The sequence below is a fragment of the Eurosta solidaginis genome, chromosome 3 (genome assembly GCF_040869045.1).
Source record: "Eurosta solidaginis isolate ZX-2024a chromosome 3, ASM4086904v1, whole genome shotgun sequence".
In the NCBI taxonomy this organism is placed as follows: Eukaryota; Metazoa; Arthropoda; class Insecta; order Diptera; family Tephritidae; genus Eurosta; species Eurosta solidaginis.
In genome coordinates, this window is record NC_090321.1 from 224,545,829 (window position 1) to 224,562,749 (window position 16,921).

General features: G+C 40.0%; 1 protein-coding gene across 1 annotated transcript in view; it reads left to right on the top strand.

Moving 5' to 3' along the window:
- Positions 1–13,682, top strand: part of Rx (Retinal Homeobox) — a 197,931-nt gene extending 184,249 nt beyond the window's left edge. Inside the window, exons 5-6 of the mRNA XM_067778054.1 lie at positions 12,296–12,461; positions 12,586–13,682. Coding sequence (XP_067634155.1) covers positions 12,296–12,461; positions 12,586–13,397 — 978 coding nt within the window. The 3' untranslated portion in view covers positions 13,398–13,682. The remainder of the gene's footprint in view (positions 1–12,295; positions 12,462–12,585) is intronic.
- The last annotated feature ends 3,239 nt before the right edge of the window (positions 13,683–16,921 follow it).

Here is a 16,921-nt window from a genome sequence, read left to right on the forward strand (position 1 = left end):
TCTTTTTTTCCTTAAAGGACTTACAATTTTGAGATTCGTGACAAAGTTAATAAACCAATTCTTTTCATGAAAGGTATAATAATATGCAAAATAGCTACCTTCCCTATTTATGTCTGTGTGTTAGCATATTCTGTATTGTTATCTTTTGCTGTTTTGCTCCTTTTTTTCACTTTGGCGTTGCTTTTTGCATTGGTGTTTGTAAACTCGAAACGTTTTTATTAAGCTCTTGCAACTCTTGTGTGTTAAAAGTCAATTTTCCAATTTGCAAACTGTCAGAAACATTCGAAAAGCAATTTGTGTTCTTTCGTTCACTCGCTTGGTTGCTTTTACTATCCAACATTAACTACCCCCACGTTTCTCCTGAAAGCATTGCCACACCATCATCAGCTTCTCTTGTTCATTTTTTCTGCCCTTTTTCTCTTGATTGCCTCCGCTTGAGGGCCGGTCGACACAGCATCCAATATAACGCGACTCTTTAAGAACCTCGAAAGGTGTACAATTCAATAACAACAGCAACAATGGTGCATGGTAGATAAAAAAAAGTTAATGGGTCATTCCATATAAACTTAACAATGAAATTTCGTAATCAACAAACAAAAAATTGTTTTTCAAAACGTTATTAAATTTTTCATATCGATCACCTAGTCTAAAGAGCCCTCACAATGGTAGGCACATTGTCGATGACGTAAGGTCATATGCCGAACTCCATAGGACCCGACTATGTGGCTGAGCGGCTTAAAAGTTCGCATCTATGCCGTTTCCCATGGAGCCTTACCGATACCGAGCCGTATTGGGAAAACCCGATGGTCTTACCATAGTATGGGGCGCTGCTGTGGCAGACGGTTTTCCTCACCATATTAAATATTAAACCGCTGAACCCCCTTATTGGACAGGTGGGCGTACGATCAAGAGGGAGAACTAAGTCGTAAGTCATAGAAGACAAAAGCGCTATAAGTAGGTAATTCAAACGGAGAAGTCGAGAGGGAAGGGTACGGAGCAGAGAGAGTAAGAGAGCTATCTCGCAGTACCGTGCAGCACTAAGAATAGTCCAACTCTTGTTGGGCAGTGATCAATCCAGCAGACTTGCAGAGTGAGCGCTAAGAATGGAGCCGTGAGACAATAGCAGTAGGTCGAGGGCAGCTCGAGATAGGAGTAACACTCGGTACTGTAACCGGTACGAAAAGGAGGCAACGTTCTGTGGAAGGCGACAAACCTTCTTTTAAGAGGCGGAAAGGATCCAGTCTAAGAGCCGCAACGCAGGTCCGCCGCATCGAAACGACAAATGGTCCACCTCTAAAGCTGCAATTTGCGATGATTTGCTAACAACCGATGTTGAAGCAGGAGATAAACCGACACCGATAAATCGACAAACATTTAAGGTTTTTAGCAAAGCTTGCAGCAGGTGGACACAGATATCAGGATTAAGGTGTTTGGCGGAGACAAACTGCCGAATGGCACTACAAGTTTTACAGAGAAGTCTTTAGGATAACAATCCGAATATGCTACAACAGAGGAGGTAGAAAAGTAACTCAAAGGCCCTAAAGAAAGAGGCACGAGAAGGACGTAAGCGTCACGATGAAAGTGTTGGTGGCCCAATGGCGCTGCGAGTCTTACAGATAAACCACCGACTCAGTAAAGTAGCGTCGATACAGCTTCTAGTTACCCTAGGAGGAGCCATGGCTTTCACCGCAAGAAAATGTTTTAGGACTCTGCGCGTGCGGATTCGGTGTTTACCACGCACAATCGAGCACGATAAGGGACTTAGAATATTTCTGCGGTAGTCATGACTGTCGCCTCTTAGAAAAAAACCACAGACATAGAACGTTCGACTGGTCTTAGCAAAATATTCCCATGATAGTCGGGCTTGTAGCTTCGTTGTACTAGTTTCCGGAGCGGGCCGGATCAATATAAGGCAAATGATTACCCAAAAGAATATTACCCAAAAGCTTCGGGGAGTGTTTGCTACAAAAAGAAGAAGATTATAAGCGATTGGAATATCAGATTTTTATAAAGTTTAGATTTGACTGTTCGTGGTTCACTCCTTCGCTAGAGCGAAATAACATAAAACAGGTGGAAGCCAACAAAGCAACAAACGGGAAATTGTGGGGTTAGTTTAGAGTTTGGGCAGAACAAAGCCTGACAAGTCTGCTGGTTTTTATAATGATGAATTGGAGATGCACCGCATCAGATCTATTGAAATTTCCAATTAGAGCCAAGTGATCATAACTAGAAGTGGCTGGCGCGATTAACTGAATGGCCTGAACAGTTTAAAGGATTAAATCATTTAAAGTGTGTCGCATACGAAATATTGAAGGTGAATTTCTCATGGATTTACCCACAAAGTTTCACCACTAGTACTTACAACAATAACAAAATATTAAAAGAAATGGAAATCCAACGCAATGCAATCAGATTGCGTACCATGGGTACACCCCCCTTGTCTTTGAATATAGTGCAGGGCTGGCAGTTTGACTCGCTTGCTTTAGCTAGCTGAGCAACGCCTGAATGCCAGTCGGCGCCCCTGGCAAAGAAGTTTTCCAATAAAATTGCCAACTTTTAAATATGTCACCAAAGCCACTAACAACACAACAGGGAGAAAGAGAAGAGGGCTGAGAAAGAAAGCACGCACCTCAAATTGCTGTTGAATTAACGTAGCAGAAACACAAAAAAAGCAACAAAATTGAAGCAAACAAAAACGACCCAAATTTGCTGGCTGCCGTCCGTCGAGCGAAGTTTATGAAAAAGATTAAAGTTGAAAAGTGGTTGACGTCGGTATTGACTGAAAAAAAGAAAAAGAAAAAACAAATACAAACACTCAACTCGTGCCGAAGGTGCAAACAACCCACCACCCACAACAGAGTAGGCGGGGAGCCAAACAAGTAGAAAGTTTTGGGGAAGCTGCGAGATTATAAAATCATAACCGAATGAAAGAGAGAATGGATAAGAGCGCAACCCCTGAAATGTGATGAATTAAACTGAGAGAGAGAAAGCGCTCCATAAAAGTTGAGTGAGAGTTTGCTGACTATTTGTATGTATTTCAACCGCAGCATCCCTTCTGCCGCCATCATTGCTTGTGGTTAGTGGGTTGTTAGAGTGGGTGATGCAGAGATGTTGGGGTGTTGGAGCTGCGCTGTTTATTTTTGTATGGCGGTGAATGGTGGGCGGTGTTTTACACATACATATGAATATTGATGTATTGTTAAATGAAAAGTTTGTGTAGTTTTATGAACTACGTCTGTATGCCACCCCCCCCCCCCCCCCACACCTTCATATAGATGCATTTAGCAGGGTGTATATGTTTATGTTTTTGTGTGTATGTATGCATGTTTAAATGTTTGTATGAGGGTATATGTTTGTGTTTATTTTCATTATGGCGCGCCATGAATGGAAATTACAAAATTGATTTTGATGATTTAATTAAAATGAAGAAGCACAAATGCAAATTATAATAGGCAAGCAGAGTTGGCGTGATGTGGTAAATATGTACTTATGTGTGTATGTATGTTATATGCAGATACACACATATCTAGATATTTTCATATACATAGCGCTAACTCACTCAACGGTGTCGTGATTTGCTTGATATGTTCAAGCATGGATGAGTCCCACCGATTTGTTTTTCTATTCATAAGCTGACTATCGTAAGTTCACTAAAATAAAATGGAATAATACTTGACTATCCCTAACATTCGGATATCGTAGAAGTCTGTCAAGTATGCGCTCGATTCAGAAATATGTGTTATATTAAAAGCTTTAGTTTTTGTTTATTTTATTTAGTTTTTGTGATCATTTCTTAACAAACGGGCGAAGAGAGCTACTCCAAATAATTTCAATGCGCAGGATACAATGACTAATAATATTTAATTTTGAGATCTAAATGGTTTAAGGACACACTTTCATGGTACCAATATTAAAAAACTGGATATGCTTCACTAGGGAAGCTTAAAATAGGCAAAAAAATATTTAAGTCTAAAATAACTTCAACACTTAACTTAAAAAATTGGCAGGAAGGGAATATTACAAACCCACACAAAATCAAAATATTGTGTCCAATAAATTTCTTTTTAGATAAATGTATGTTTCGGTAAAGTTAGGTTAGGTTGAACTGGCTGGTCCGTGGAACCTCACATGGACTGAATGACTCCATACTGTCACCAAAAGTTGTTCAGCGACATCAGCGCCTATGTTATAAAATAACTCCATTCCTTTGCTACTTGCTGCTTCTAGATATGATAGCTATATCACTCTTAATAGCTGGAGTTTTAGCCTGGCGACCTACTCAAGCTGCTCGATTGTTTTCTCCTCCAACCCGCACTTTATGCATCTTGTATATCTGATACGGCCTAACTTAAAAGCATATGATGTCAGAATTCAATATCCAGTCATAATACCTATTATTACCCTACAGTCACCTTTCTTTAATGATATTAGTGACTTTTTTAGCCTAATACTGCTTTCACACAGACGACTTATTGAATAATAAAGGCAGTTTTCTACATTAAGACGCTTATTGAGCTCAATGTTCCCTACAAAATTCGAATCTATTATTATTTCATTAGTAGCTAATCGAATGCCTAATGAAGTCAAAAGCACAATGCAACTCTGTTGGCAGCGTTCCGCTTCCGCTTCTTAGTTTTTGGTGTGTTCAGTGCTTAAAAATGTCATTTGTCAAAGCAAATGTCATTGTGTGCATGGCGGAACGATACAAGGTGGCCGCATCGAACAGCTGATTATAACCTTTTTTATTTCATTTGATACATCAACTAACGGCGCAGTACGATTTTGACATTTGTCCATCGAATTTACAAGTACATGGAATTTTTTTTATGTTTGTAGGTATGTCACCATGCTCCCACCTTGTATCGTTCCGCCATGATTGTCTGTCTCATCCTTCACACTAATCGAGCAGTTACTTCTGTGTGAAAGCAAAAAATTTACGATTTCATTAGCAGGTGAAATGAGATCATTAAGTTTCTGTGTGAAAACAGTATAAGATTGTAAGCGCAACATAGATCCTTCATATTCATCATATCATATCATGTTTAATCGAAATTTCAGGCAGAATTTCCCTACGACTGTTATCGCTGGTTGGTAGAAGCTCTTTTGGTCTTCGTTTGTCAGGGTGTATGAGTAAACTTTTATTGAAATCGCAGACTTGTCCCTAGCGGCAAATTATTTTATAATGTGACCACAGCAAAATCACTTCAGCTATGCCCACGTGAACTACCCGGTCAATAAATACCTCAAATATACTGAATGCGTCCATAATTTTACCAGAATTCGTTTGACGACCAAACGGAGGAACCCCAATCAGGTGCCAAGGCTTATATTATAGGATACCTTCATCCTCTTGTCAAATACTACACGTTTTCTAGGACCTAGATTAATTTCTGCCTCGAGATATGGAAACTTCTGCCGCCCCTGATAACTGAAGCCTTGATCTGGGGAGAGCAGGACACGACCACAAAACGTGCTCAACTGTTTCCTACTGCAGCTCGCACTTCCTACACCTGCTGTTACACCCTAGGCCTAACTTATAAGCGTGTGTCGCCAGAATGCAATGTCCAGTTAGTATGCCCATCGTAAAACTCAAATGTGTCTCTTTAGAGATTTGAGTCACTTCGTGCGTCTAATGCACATGATCTTAGAAATTTTGCAGCAACGCGATTTTGTCCACGCCTTTCCTGCTTGAAGGATCTTATGCAACTCCTGCCTACTTTTTATTTCTCCCAAACAGATTGGGACGTCTATCGTCGTTTCAGCGAGTGTTGCACCCTCCTTTGACAACTCGTCGGCCTTTTCGTTACCTTCTATCCCTTTATGACCGGTAACCCAGTGTAGATGTATTCTAGCCTGATCAAAATTTTTCCAATGGTTATTTACATTCCAGTACACTTCTTGATGAAGTACTGTGTGAGATAATTGCCTTAATGGCCGGCTGACTATCAATATATATCTTGATGCGACTACAGCTTAAGCACGCTTCCTCCCGAATTTCTGCAGCCAAATTATCTTATAAATCGAGCGCGCCCCAAGATAAATATCTTTCGGAGCTCACGAACGGGACAATATATTCCGTTTGCCCGATATTAGATGGCGTTATACTGCTATTGCCATACAACCTGCACTCAAGCTGCCGCGAAGGTTTTAAGCCTAGTTTTTGGCCATTAGGTCTGCAGGCGGGAAGTATAGAAAGGCATGCAATCTAGCTGTAAGGATAGACTCTAGAACTGCCGTTATGCTTAACATTGATACGCTGCATACCCCTCAAGTTTTTTGGTATACGTACTAATTTGTTTGGCTGTCCACCAAACAAGAACCCCATAGTAAAATATGGGTTTGACAATTGCCCTAAATACCCAATTAGAGAGAGCTTGGGTGATAGGCCTCATGTGCATCCCAGCATCCTCTTGCATGCAGTGCCACGGAGGCTTTCTTCGTATCTCTTCCACATGGAGTCTTCACGACAACTTACTATCTAGTACAACTCCTAAATACTTCGTGCCATATTTTTCTTGCAGGGTCTACCCTCCGAGTGTGGGCTTAGTCCATTTATATATTTAGCAGCACTACAATTTTTCTGAGCACAAGTGCACTTTTACTGCTTAAAACGTAAATACTGAACCTTATTTTAAGACCTGTGTTACTCACTATTATATTTTGTTTCAAATTTTATAAAGTTCTTGCTCTTTGACCGAAATATACATATTTTAAAAGCAATAACATAATAATAACAAAAATAAATATTCATTAAATTTCGTGCAGTGTAACTAAACCACAGGAAATTGAACACAGACACTCGCTCACTTGACTTATTCGCAGCCGCTTTTCATCAAAAATTAAATTTCCATCATTATAATTCCTATTAATTCGCGTAAATTGTATATAATTACTTTGTGTGTCAGTTGCCCACGGGATCGTTGAATTTTTCCAGTCTGCTGTCTTTCGATTGATGGCGTGGGGAGGGGGGGGAGCAGATATTAGGCATGATGCTATGGAGCTTGGACTTTATTTAACGCAGCGTACACTCTCTACAACCCACCCAAACACCCGCACCGCACCCACTTTATTCTCTTTTATTCATCCATTTTTACTTTGCAGCAGCCATTTATACAAACCGCCAATTCGCTCTCTCATTATGTTGAAGCGCACCAATTAGTCGCACATTTTGTTCGTGCGTCTGTCAATGTCATACCTGAAGTTGCCACTCACAGGCCACGTATTCATCTCCGTCTGCATGCTAACTTTCTTTTCAACTTAACTGTTGGTTTGTTTAAGTCGTTTATTATACATAAATTTCTCCCATACTTAATGTGGCTACGATAATTCTAATTAGTGCTGAAGCACTAATTGAATTTTATCTTTAGCTCGTTTGCTTTCATTTTATTCTGGTTCTTCTGACTGCTGTTCCGTTCTTTGTTGATTGTGTCAATGTTGCCTTACTTTTTGTGTTGTTGTTGTTGTTCAAGTTAGTTTTTTTTTTTTTCATTAACAATGTCTGCATTTTGTCCTAATTAATAATGAGTAATGCCGCCATTTTGTTTTCGCTTTTAGTTTATTTAACTTTTTACTGCTGTTGTTGTTGCTTACTCACAATTCCGCATTGGCGTTTAATTAAGTGTGGTGGGGTGTTACTTAGTTGGGACGTCTTTTAAGATTATTTTGTTTTTCAGAGCAGAGTAAAAATTCACTAAATTTAAGCTTGATATTCACCAGCAGCTCAGGAGCTGATTTGATTATGAGTTGTTCTTACTTGAGTTAGATAAAAAAAAAAGCTTTCTAAGGATCGAAGACGTATTCTAGCTAGAGCCGGGTATTTACACAAGCAGCGCTCGACAGTCTCTTTGGTACTTACGTCTCTACAACTACTGCAGTGATCAAAATGCGGAATACCCATCTTGCATGCTATAAGCCCGATGACCGGTGCAGATTGCGAAAAGTTAGCGGATGTCGGTCCTAGCTTTTCTCAATAAACTTGTTATACTCAGCTGACCAGAGCTCACACAGTATATTAACTTAGTTCGCATAATGGTAATCCGTAACGACATAAACTAATCGAGATAGATATAGACCTCTATATATCAAAATGATCTGGGCGAAAAAAGAAATTCATTTAGCCATGTTCGTTCGTCCGTCCGCCCGTAAACACAATAACTTGAGTAAATTTTGAGGTATCTTGATAAAATTTGGTGTATAGGTTCCTGGGCACTCATTTCAGACCGCTATTTAAAATAAACGAAATCGGAAAATAACCACGCCCACTTTTTCGATATCGAAAATTTCGCAAAACCGAAAAAGTGCGATAATTCATTACCAAAGACGGCTAAAGCAATGACATTTGGTACGCATGTTGAACATATGACGCAGAATAGAAAATTAGTAAAATTTTGGACAATGGGCGTGGCACCGCCCACTTTTAAAAGAAGGTAATTTCAAAGTTTTGCACACTGTAATTTGGCAGTCGTTGAAGATATCATGAGGAAATTTGGCAGGAACGTTACTCCTATTACTATATGTGTGCTAAGTAAAAACTAAAAAAATTGGATTACGAACACGCCCACTTTTAAAAAAAATTTTTTTTTTAAGTCAAATTTTAACAAAAAATTTAATATCTTTACAGTGTATAAGTAAATTATGTCAACATTCAACTCCAGTAATGATATGGTGCCACAGAATACAAAAATAAAAGAAAATTTCAAAATGGGCGCGGCTACGCCTTTTTTCATTTAATTCGCTTAGAATACTTTTAATGCCATAAATCGAACAAAAATTAACGAATCCTTTTGAAATTTGGTAGGGGCATAGATTTTATGATGATAACTGTTTTCTGTGAAAATGGGTTTAAATCGGTTGAAGCCACGCCCAGTTTTTATACACAGTCATCCGTCTCTCCTTCCGCTCGGCCGTTAACACGATAACTTGAGCAAAAACCGATATATCTTTACTGAACTTAGTTCGCGTACTTATCTGAACTCACTTTATCTTGGTAAAAAAAATGGCCGAAATCCGACTATGACCACGCCCACTTTTTCGATATCGAAAATTATGAAAAATGAAAAAAAAAATGCCATAATTCTGTACCAAATACGAAAAAAGGGATGAAACATGGTGAGGTAATTGGATTGGTTTATTGACGCGAAATATAACTTTAGAAAAAAACTTTGTAAAATGGGTGTGACACCTACCATATTAAGTAGAAGAAAATGAAAAAGTTCTGCGGGGCGAAATAAAAAACCCTTGAAATCTTGGCAGGAATACTGTTCGTGGTATTATATATATAAATAAATTAGCGGTACCCGACAGATGATGTTCTGGGTCACCCTGGTCCACATTTTGGTCGATATCTCGAAAACGCCTTCACATATACAACCACCACTCCCTTTTAAAACCCTCATTAATACCTTTAATTTGATACCCATATCATACAAACACATTCTAGAGTGACCTCTGGTCCACCTTTATGGCGATATCCTGAAATGGCATCCACCTAAAAAACTTTTGCCCACTCCCTTTTAAAATACTCTCTAACACCTTTCATTTGATACACATGTCATACAAACACATTCCAGGATTACCCTAGTTAAATTTTGCTAAATGGTGATTTTCCCTAATTTTGTCTCCGAAGCTCTCAGCTGCGCATGTAATGTTCGGTTACACCCGAACTTAGCCTTCCTTACTTGTTGTGCTTCTTTCATTGTCTGGCAGTGTATTTCTTGATATTGCACATCTTATGGTGCTCTTCCACTTTTACAAAGCAATATTCACGTAAATATTTCGAATTTCCCCTTAGTTCCTAGTTCGATGCTGGTTATTCTCTCTAAGCTGAGCCTCTACTCTCCAGTTCATCAGTCGTCTAATTTTCTTCGACTGTTCTATGACGCAAATATTTCTATAGTGTCGGTTAACGCAGCTGAAAGTTACTTGCATTTCTCGAATAGCTTTGAGCTAGTATATGGTGGAGCTATCGCTTTTATTGCCAGTTTCCTGTCGGAAAAGATTTATACCTTGCACGTTCGGACATCGAGTGATTTGCAGGCTTGCCAAATCGCGACACATCTGCTTAATATGGCGGTAGTTTGAATGACATAAAAATCTCTAGAGAATTCGAATAGATTCGAGCCCTCACGCCTGAGCGCGTCTTGGATCCGTCCGCTTAGCTTTCTATGCTTTTATTAGCTGAAACCGTTCCTCTCGTCTAATCATTTATACTGAAATTGTGGGGGAAGTAATCTATTTCTGAATTAGGGGTCCCCGTCAGAACTAAATTAAGAATACTGCTATGCCCTTTCTGAGTATTATTTCAGATTCCCTCAGACTTAGTGTGGTTTGTGCCGACGTACATAGTATGTACATATTTATCGAAGCAGTTTTAAGATAGGATCTAAATCCGGTGGGAGAGTTCTTACTAAGGGCTTTCTACCCCATTATAGATCCTTAGTGCAGAAACAATAAAGAAATAAGAGACGATATTTTCTTCTTAGCCGCACGGTATCCGCTGAGCTACGAGGAGCAACTCAAGGTAGGGTTTTCTCCCCTCTGCTGTGGCTCATTGCTTTAAATGATGTTCTGAAAAAACTCAACAAAAGAGATGTGACGACTAGGAAGTCTTGATTTGGACACCTTTCTCTTCTGTGATTAGTGAAATATTGGAAATAGCTAAGGCAAAAAACGGTAGGTCGGCACAGGAATGTTGTGTTAGGCTAAACCAAGAGAAAAGGTATCTACTACTCTTCACGAGAAAATGCAAGCCTGCGACTTATAAACTGTCAAGACTAATAGGCTGCCAACTGACACTATGTTCTCGAACCAAGTATCTATCAACCAACCAATTGCAAATGGTGCAAGGAGCGGGCGTGGGAACTCTGTGGTTTCTAGAAAGGATTTCATGCCGAAGATGGTATAGCACACCGGCTGAATAGGCAGCCTTTTGACTTTTTTATGAGATTTTTTTTCTGAGAAGTGCGCCAGACAGGAACCTAGTCTAAAAAATCATGTGAAGTTTATTTTATTAAATTTTTTTGCCTTAATCCAACACCGATTTTTTATTTATGGTGAGATTTGTTGTTGTTGTTGTTGTAGCGATAAGGTTGCTCCCCGAAGGTTTTGGGGAGTGTTATCGATGTAATGTTCCTTTGCCGGATACAGATCCGGCACGCTCCGGTACCACAGCACCATTAAGGTGCTAGCCCGACCATTTCGGGAACGATTTATGTGGCCACATTAAACCTTCAGGCCATTCCCTGCCTCCCCACCCACAAGTTCCATGAGGAGCTTGGGGCGCCAAAGCCTCGTCAGTTAGTGAAACAGGATTCGCCGCGGATAGGTGAGGTTGACAATTGGGTTTGGAGAAGCTATATATTGCGCTGGCAACCTGAAGGGTTGCGCTACACAGCCCCTTGAATCTGGTATTTTAGTCGCCTCTTACGACAGGCGTACCTACCGCGGGAATATTCTGACCCCCTAACCCGCTGGGGTGACCATGGTGAGATTCTTAAATTAGAATATATAAACTAGAGCAGGTGAGAGTGAGGGTAAAGCTAACATTGAGGGTGAGGTGAGGGAAGAGTTAGTGTAGAAAAGTAAAAGTAAAAGAGTAATGTGTAGAAAAGGAAGACAGCGAAGCAGTTGGAAATAAGGGGAAATGGGACAATAAGCGAAATGAGAGAGGAGAGGATGGGTGGGCTATAAAACAAGTTGAAATTATTTAAATATTATGTAGGTAAATTAAATCTTGGGCAGATGAACTATTGTGGAAAATACAAGTGTGATATCCTCAGCATAGACCTTAAAATTCCAAAGAGAACCAATTACTTGTTTCCCTTTCTATCACTCGCTGAAGATAGCTCGGCCGTGTGCGCCGACATATTGAACATCCTGTCAAAGCATTTGCTTTGCACACAATGAGGTCTACGTCTGCCAGGAATGCAACCGATTTATAATTCTAAGTTTTCATGCGCATGCCTAATTTTAAAGTCAGGGTCGTTTTTTAAAGAGGAATTTCCTTAATCGCCTTTATCTGGCAACCCCAAAAGAATAACAGGAATACTCCACAAATAAAATAGCATATTTCAGAATATGACCCTTTCTCTTTGTAAGCCGATAATTACAACAAAAAATCCAATTATTTTCTAGGAACTGCTTATCCCTAGTGCTTCCTAAACTATAGTTTTTGCCAATCTGCTAAGACTAGCGCTTTCAAAATATATATTATAAAATAAACCCTTGCAAGAAAAGTTTGTAACCTTGATATACTAAACGATCCAAAATTACAACAAATTTAATCTCTTCGTTTCAGGTATGGTTTCAAAATCGTCGCGCAAAATGGCGTCGTCAAGAGAAATCTGAAAGTATACGTCTCGGTCTCACACACTTCACACAACTGCCGCATCGTCTTGGTTGTGGCGCTGGTGGGCTATCTGTTGATCCTTGGCTATCACCGCCACTACTATCAGCACTGCCAGGTAACTATCATCCCATCCAAGCATAAATTACACACATCATAATTAAATTTGCATTTATTACTAAATATTTTTCAATTCACATTCAAGTTTTTCTCTATTCTCATCCAACTTCGTCCTTCGGCAGGTTTCCTTTCACATCCGCAGACCGTCTATCCCAGCTATTTGACGCCCCCACTTAGTTTGGCTCCATCCAATTTAACAATGAGCAGTTTAGCAGCAATGGGTCATGGGCCGCATGGTCCACCAATGCATCCTGCGCATGCACCACCACCACCCAGCGGTCATTCAGGTGCCTCACCTTCCTCAGTACTAAGCGCTGGACATCATGTGCAATTGTCACATTTATCACCACATTTGTCACGTATGTCACCACAAAGTTTGGCCACAATACCATCACAGCTGAGTTCATCAACAACAAATGCTTTAGCCTCATCACCCTCCTCGCATGCAGTTGCACCAACAAATGTAGCTGGCATGACAACAGCGCTTTCGCCATTAACATCTGGGTTGCCACCACCTCTCACATCGGCAACGAGCATTGGTCTCAATTCATCGCCATCGCGTAATAGTCAGTCAACAAATTTAGAACAATCACCGCAAAATCTCACCACAAGTAACGATGCAAACGAAACATTACTCATCGGTGGCAATAATAGCACAGGAGGTGGAAGCGCTGTTGGTGGGGTGGTTGGTAGTGGTAATGGAAATGGTAAATGCAATGCACCAAATATGGAAGTGCTAGATGTGGGTAGAGATAGCCCACCACCCGGTCAAGCGCTAAGCAATAATGCGTCCACCAATGTCATCAGTCGGCAATCACCAATTTCGTCCAATCAACCGCAGACAGCGGATATACGCTCCAATTCTATAGCAACATTGCGCATCAAAGCGAAAGAACATTTGGAGAGCATCAATAAAGGATTGGCTATGGTCTAAATTGCATATTTGTATCTATGGGAAAATCTAACCGTAAGCGGTCGCTGGAAGCAGGTGAATCCACTCGCACACACAACCACACACCAATATGATATTGTTGATGGATTTGATGGTTTGCAGTGATTAGTGATTTTAATTAGTAAATAATTGTCATATTTTAATAGCAATATATTACAGCAAACATACATACATATAAATACAAACACATATACATACATACTTATATACATATGTACAAAAATTCTAACCTAAAAGCGCAAGAATATTGTATATGCAATATATAAATGTAATTAGCCTTTAGATACATATAATGATAGATTTTTGCCTAATAGGCTGCCTCTGTACTCAATTAGATTATATATTAAGATATATAAGGATACGTACATAAACGAATGTACATTAGGGAGGACCATTTTTTCGAAATAATTTCTAGCATACACCTTCAATCGCAGCTTCCTTTACGTCGCTATTGCGCAATATCAACCAAACAAATAAATACTAAACGGAGTTCGGCTTCTAATTCTTGCCAACAAGAGTTATTTTCGACTGAGTAAGCAACTGAAACGTAAAGTCTGTTCTAGACGAACAAAAATCACGATCTTCAATGCGCTCATCATACCTGCTCTGATGTATGGCGCGGAATCATGGACGGTGCACAGAAAAGATGAGATGGCCTTTGAGGTATTCGAGAGAAAATTTCTCCTCAAGATTTGTGGTTCTGTCGTTGTCGTCGACAGCGAGTATCGATGGTAGCATATTGATGAGCTTTGTCATGTTATGTCAATGAACTAAGACGCTCCGGTCAAGAAAGTGTCGACAACCGTATTTGGAAGCAAAGGAAGGGGGAGATGCCAGGGGGACGATTACTTGATCTCCTTAGTGGCTCCGATCGGCGTCAGGGATAGCTGGCGTGACTTCTAACGAAAACGCCAAACAGCTTATTTTGAAGCGTAAATGCTCATACAAACTCAACAGATGTCGTTGTTTCCTTGGATATCCTCCCGAATAATCCCTAAAACGATTATTTACTAATATTTTTAGCGTCGATGGGTTCATCTTACGTAATAGACTTTCTTTACTCAAAGCCTTCACAAACATATTCCCTGTAAATAGTTAGGAATTTGCTACTTTTCATCAGGCAATTGGACGCTAGGCGTCATATTCGAGAACTGACTTAGCAGCGTAGAATACGAACTCAGTACCATTAATTCATGCTGCCTGCATTTTTAATATTTGCTGCCACTGACGAGGCCTAATTTATAAGCTTTTCATACCAGAAGCCCCGTCATGAGCTCCAAGTCTTCTTCACAGATAAGAGGTTGGCTGTCAACCCACCATTAGATCCCCAGGTATGAATATCCCGAAGCGCCCGATCCATCAAAGAACTATCGTTGGAAGGCACTTTCCACTTATGACAATTACAACGTCATCTGCGTAAGCCGTAAGTTTTACGGGTCCCTCATCGAATCGCCTGACCAATTGGTGGATTACCAGTGTCCACAGCATAGGTGATAGCACCCTTCCCTGCGGTGTTCCCTGTCCCTTGAATTCGTGGCTGGATGTACTTTAATGTAATTAAGACCATCCATAATCGCCCATTGTTGAAAATGTCTGAAAAGGCTCCTAGAGCATATTCCTTTTATTCCAGGGCTTTCTCTATGCTTATTACCACCCTGTGCAATGCGGTGTCTACCGACTTACCTTTGGTGTAAGCATGTTGTGTTGTGGAGAGCAGCTTTTCATCCACGTTAGACTTTATGTACACATCTATCAGTCTCTCAAAGGTTTTGACCAGAAACAATGTTAAGCTAATGGATCTATAGTATTTGGGATATACGTGACCGATCTTCCCCGCCTTTATTAGGAAAGCTACACGATCAGTTCTCCAAGAGTGCGGTACATTATTCAGTCTTATGCACCTACCGAATATTATTTTAAGCCATTCCACGACCGCTCTACTTGAAACTTGTAGCATAGCCGGGAATATACCATATGGGCCCGGCGATTTAAACTTAGGAAACGTCTTCGCTGCCCATTCGATCTTGGTATCGGTCACCAAGCCCGGCACTACCCGCTCCGTGATTGAAGTGTGAGTGCTGTCTGCTGGCTCTTCTAAATCATCTTCTGATGGGAAATGTGTATCGAAAAGCACCTCAAGGAACTCCTCACTATTACGTGACCATTCTCCATTCTCTTTCTTTATTAGTCCCTGGACTATGTTTCCCCTAGCTAGGACTTTTTTCAACCGAGCTGTTTCGGTGGAGCACTCGTATGTCCGTACAGGGACTTTTCTCTTCGCCCTGGAAATTTCACGCTTGTAGATCGTCATTAGATCCCCGTACTCGTCCCGACACGCTTCGCTTTCTGCGGTCTTTGCTAGCTTAAACATTTCTTTTACCTGTCTTCTTAGAAGACTCAGCTCATTGCTCCACCATGGAAGCTTTGCTTTTCCTCCGAATCTTCTTACAGGACAAGCTCTGTTATACGCAGTCATAAGCGTCCTTGTCAGGAATTCATTAGACTCCTCCAGTTCCTCCAAATTGGCAACCTATTTGGGTTGTCCCAGTTTTGATTCTACCTGTTTCTGGAATTTCGTCCAGTTCGTTGACCAAGGGTCTCTAAAGTTTCCTCCCTTCACTACCCTCTTTAGGGGGATGCTGAAGCTGATATACGCATGGTCGGAAGGATGGTCTATCAAGAACTATCCAATCATACCTTGATATATCACGTTCAGAGCTTCAAGGAAAAAAGTTAAAATTTAGCATCCTTTTTCAGCAGAAGGAATTTTCAAGAAAAAGATAATGGGCCTATAGTATAAAAAAAACTTAAAAAAAACCACTAAAATTTCTTTTTTGGTTTTTAAACCTTTTGCCTTTGTTGGAGCCATAGCGGAACGATATAAGGTGGCAGCATGGTGACATACCTACAAACATAAATAAAATTTGCATGTACTTTGTATTTGTAAATTCGATGGACAAATTGTCAAAATCGTACTGCGCCGGAAGTTGATGTATCAAATCAAATAAAAAAAGTTTAAAATCAGCTGTCCCATGCTGCCACCTTGTATCGTTGCGCTATGGTTGGAGCTCAAGAAATGTTGAAGTATTGTCCAGAAATGTTTTTTCCTTTATAATTTGCTGCTGTTCAGCTGGCTGCTTTTCTCCTTTAACGAAATTCTGTATCTAAATTTCATAGGCATTAATTTGAAATTGCTAGAAATAATGTCAAAAAATGGTGGCCCATCCTAATGAGATTTCATCTGTACTATAAACGAAATGCTCTAATCAAAATAATCTGCTCTTGAAAAGCACTTCACTCATTCACCCTTTCAATAAAACTAACATTTTATAGCTCCTAAGGGTACAACTAAAATTAGCATTAATTCTAGGAAGAAAATATGTGTAATTCTATTAACTTTGTACATAAATACTTGAACAAGAATCAAATATTATTTAAATATATTTAGTATAGAGACATACGTATGTATTTTAGCAATATCAAAGAGCGTATTTAGCGTATGTATG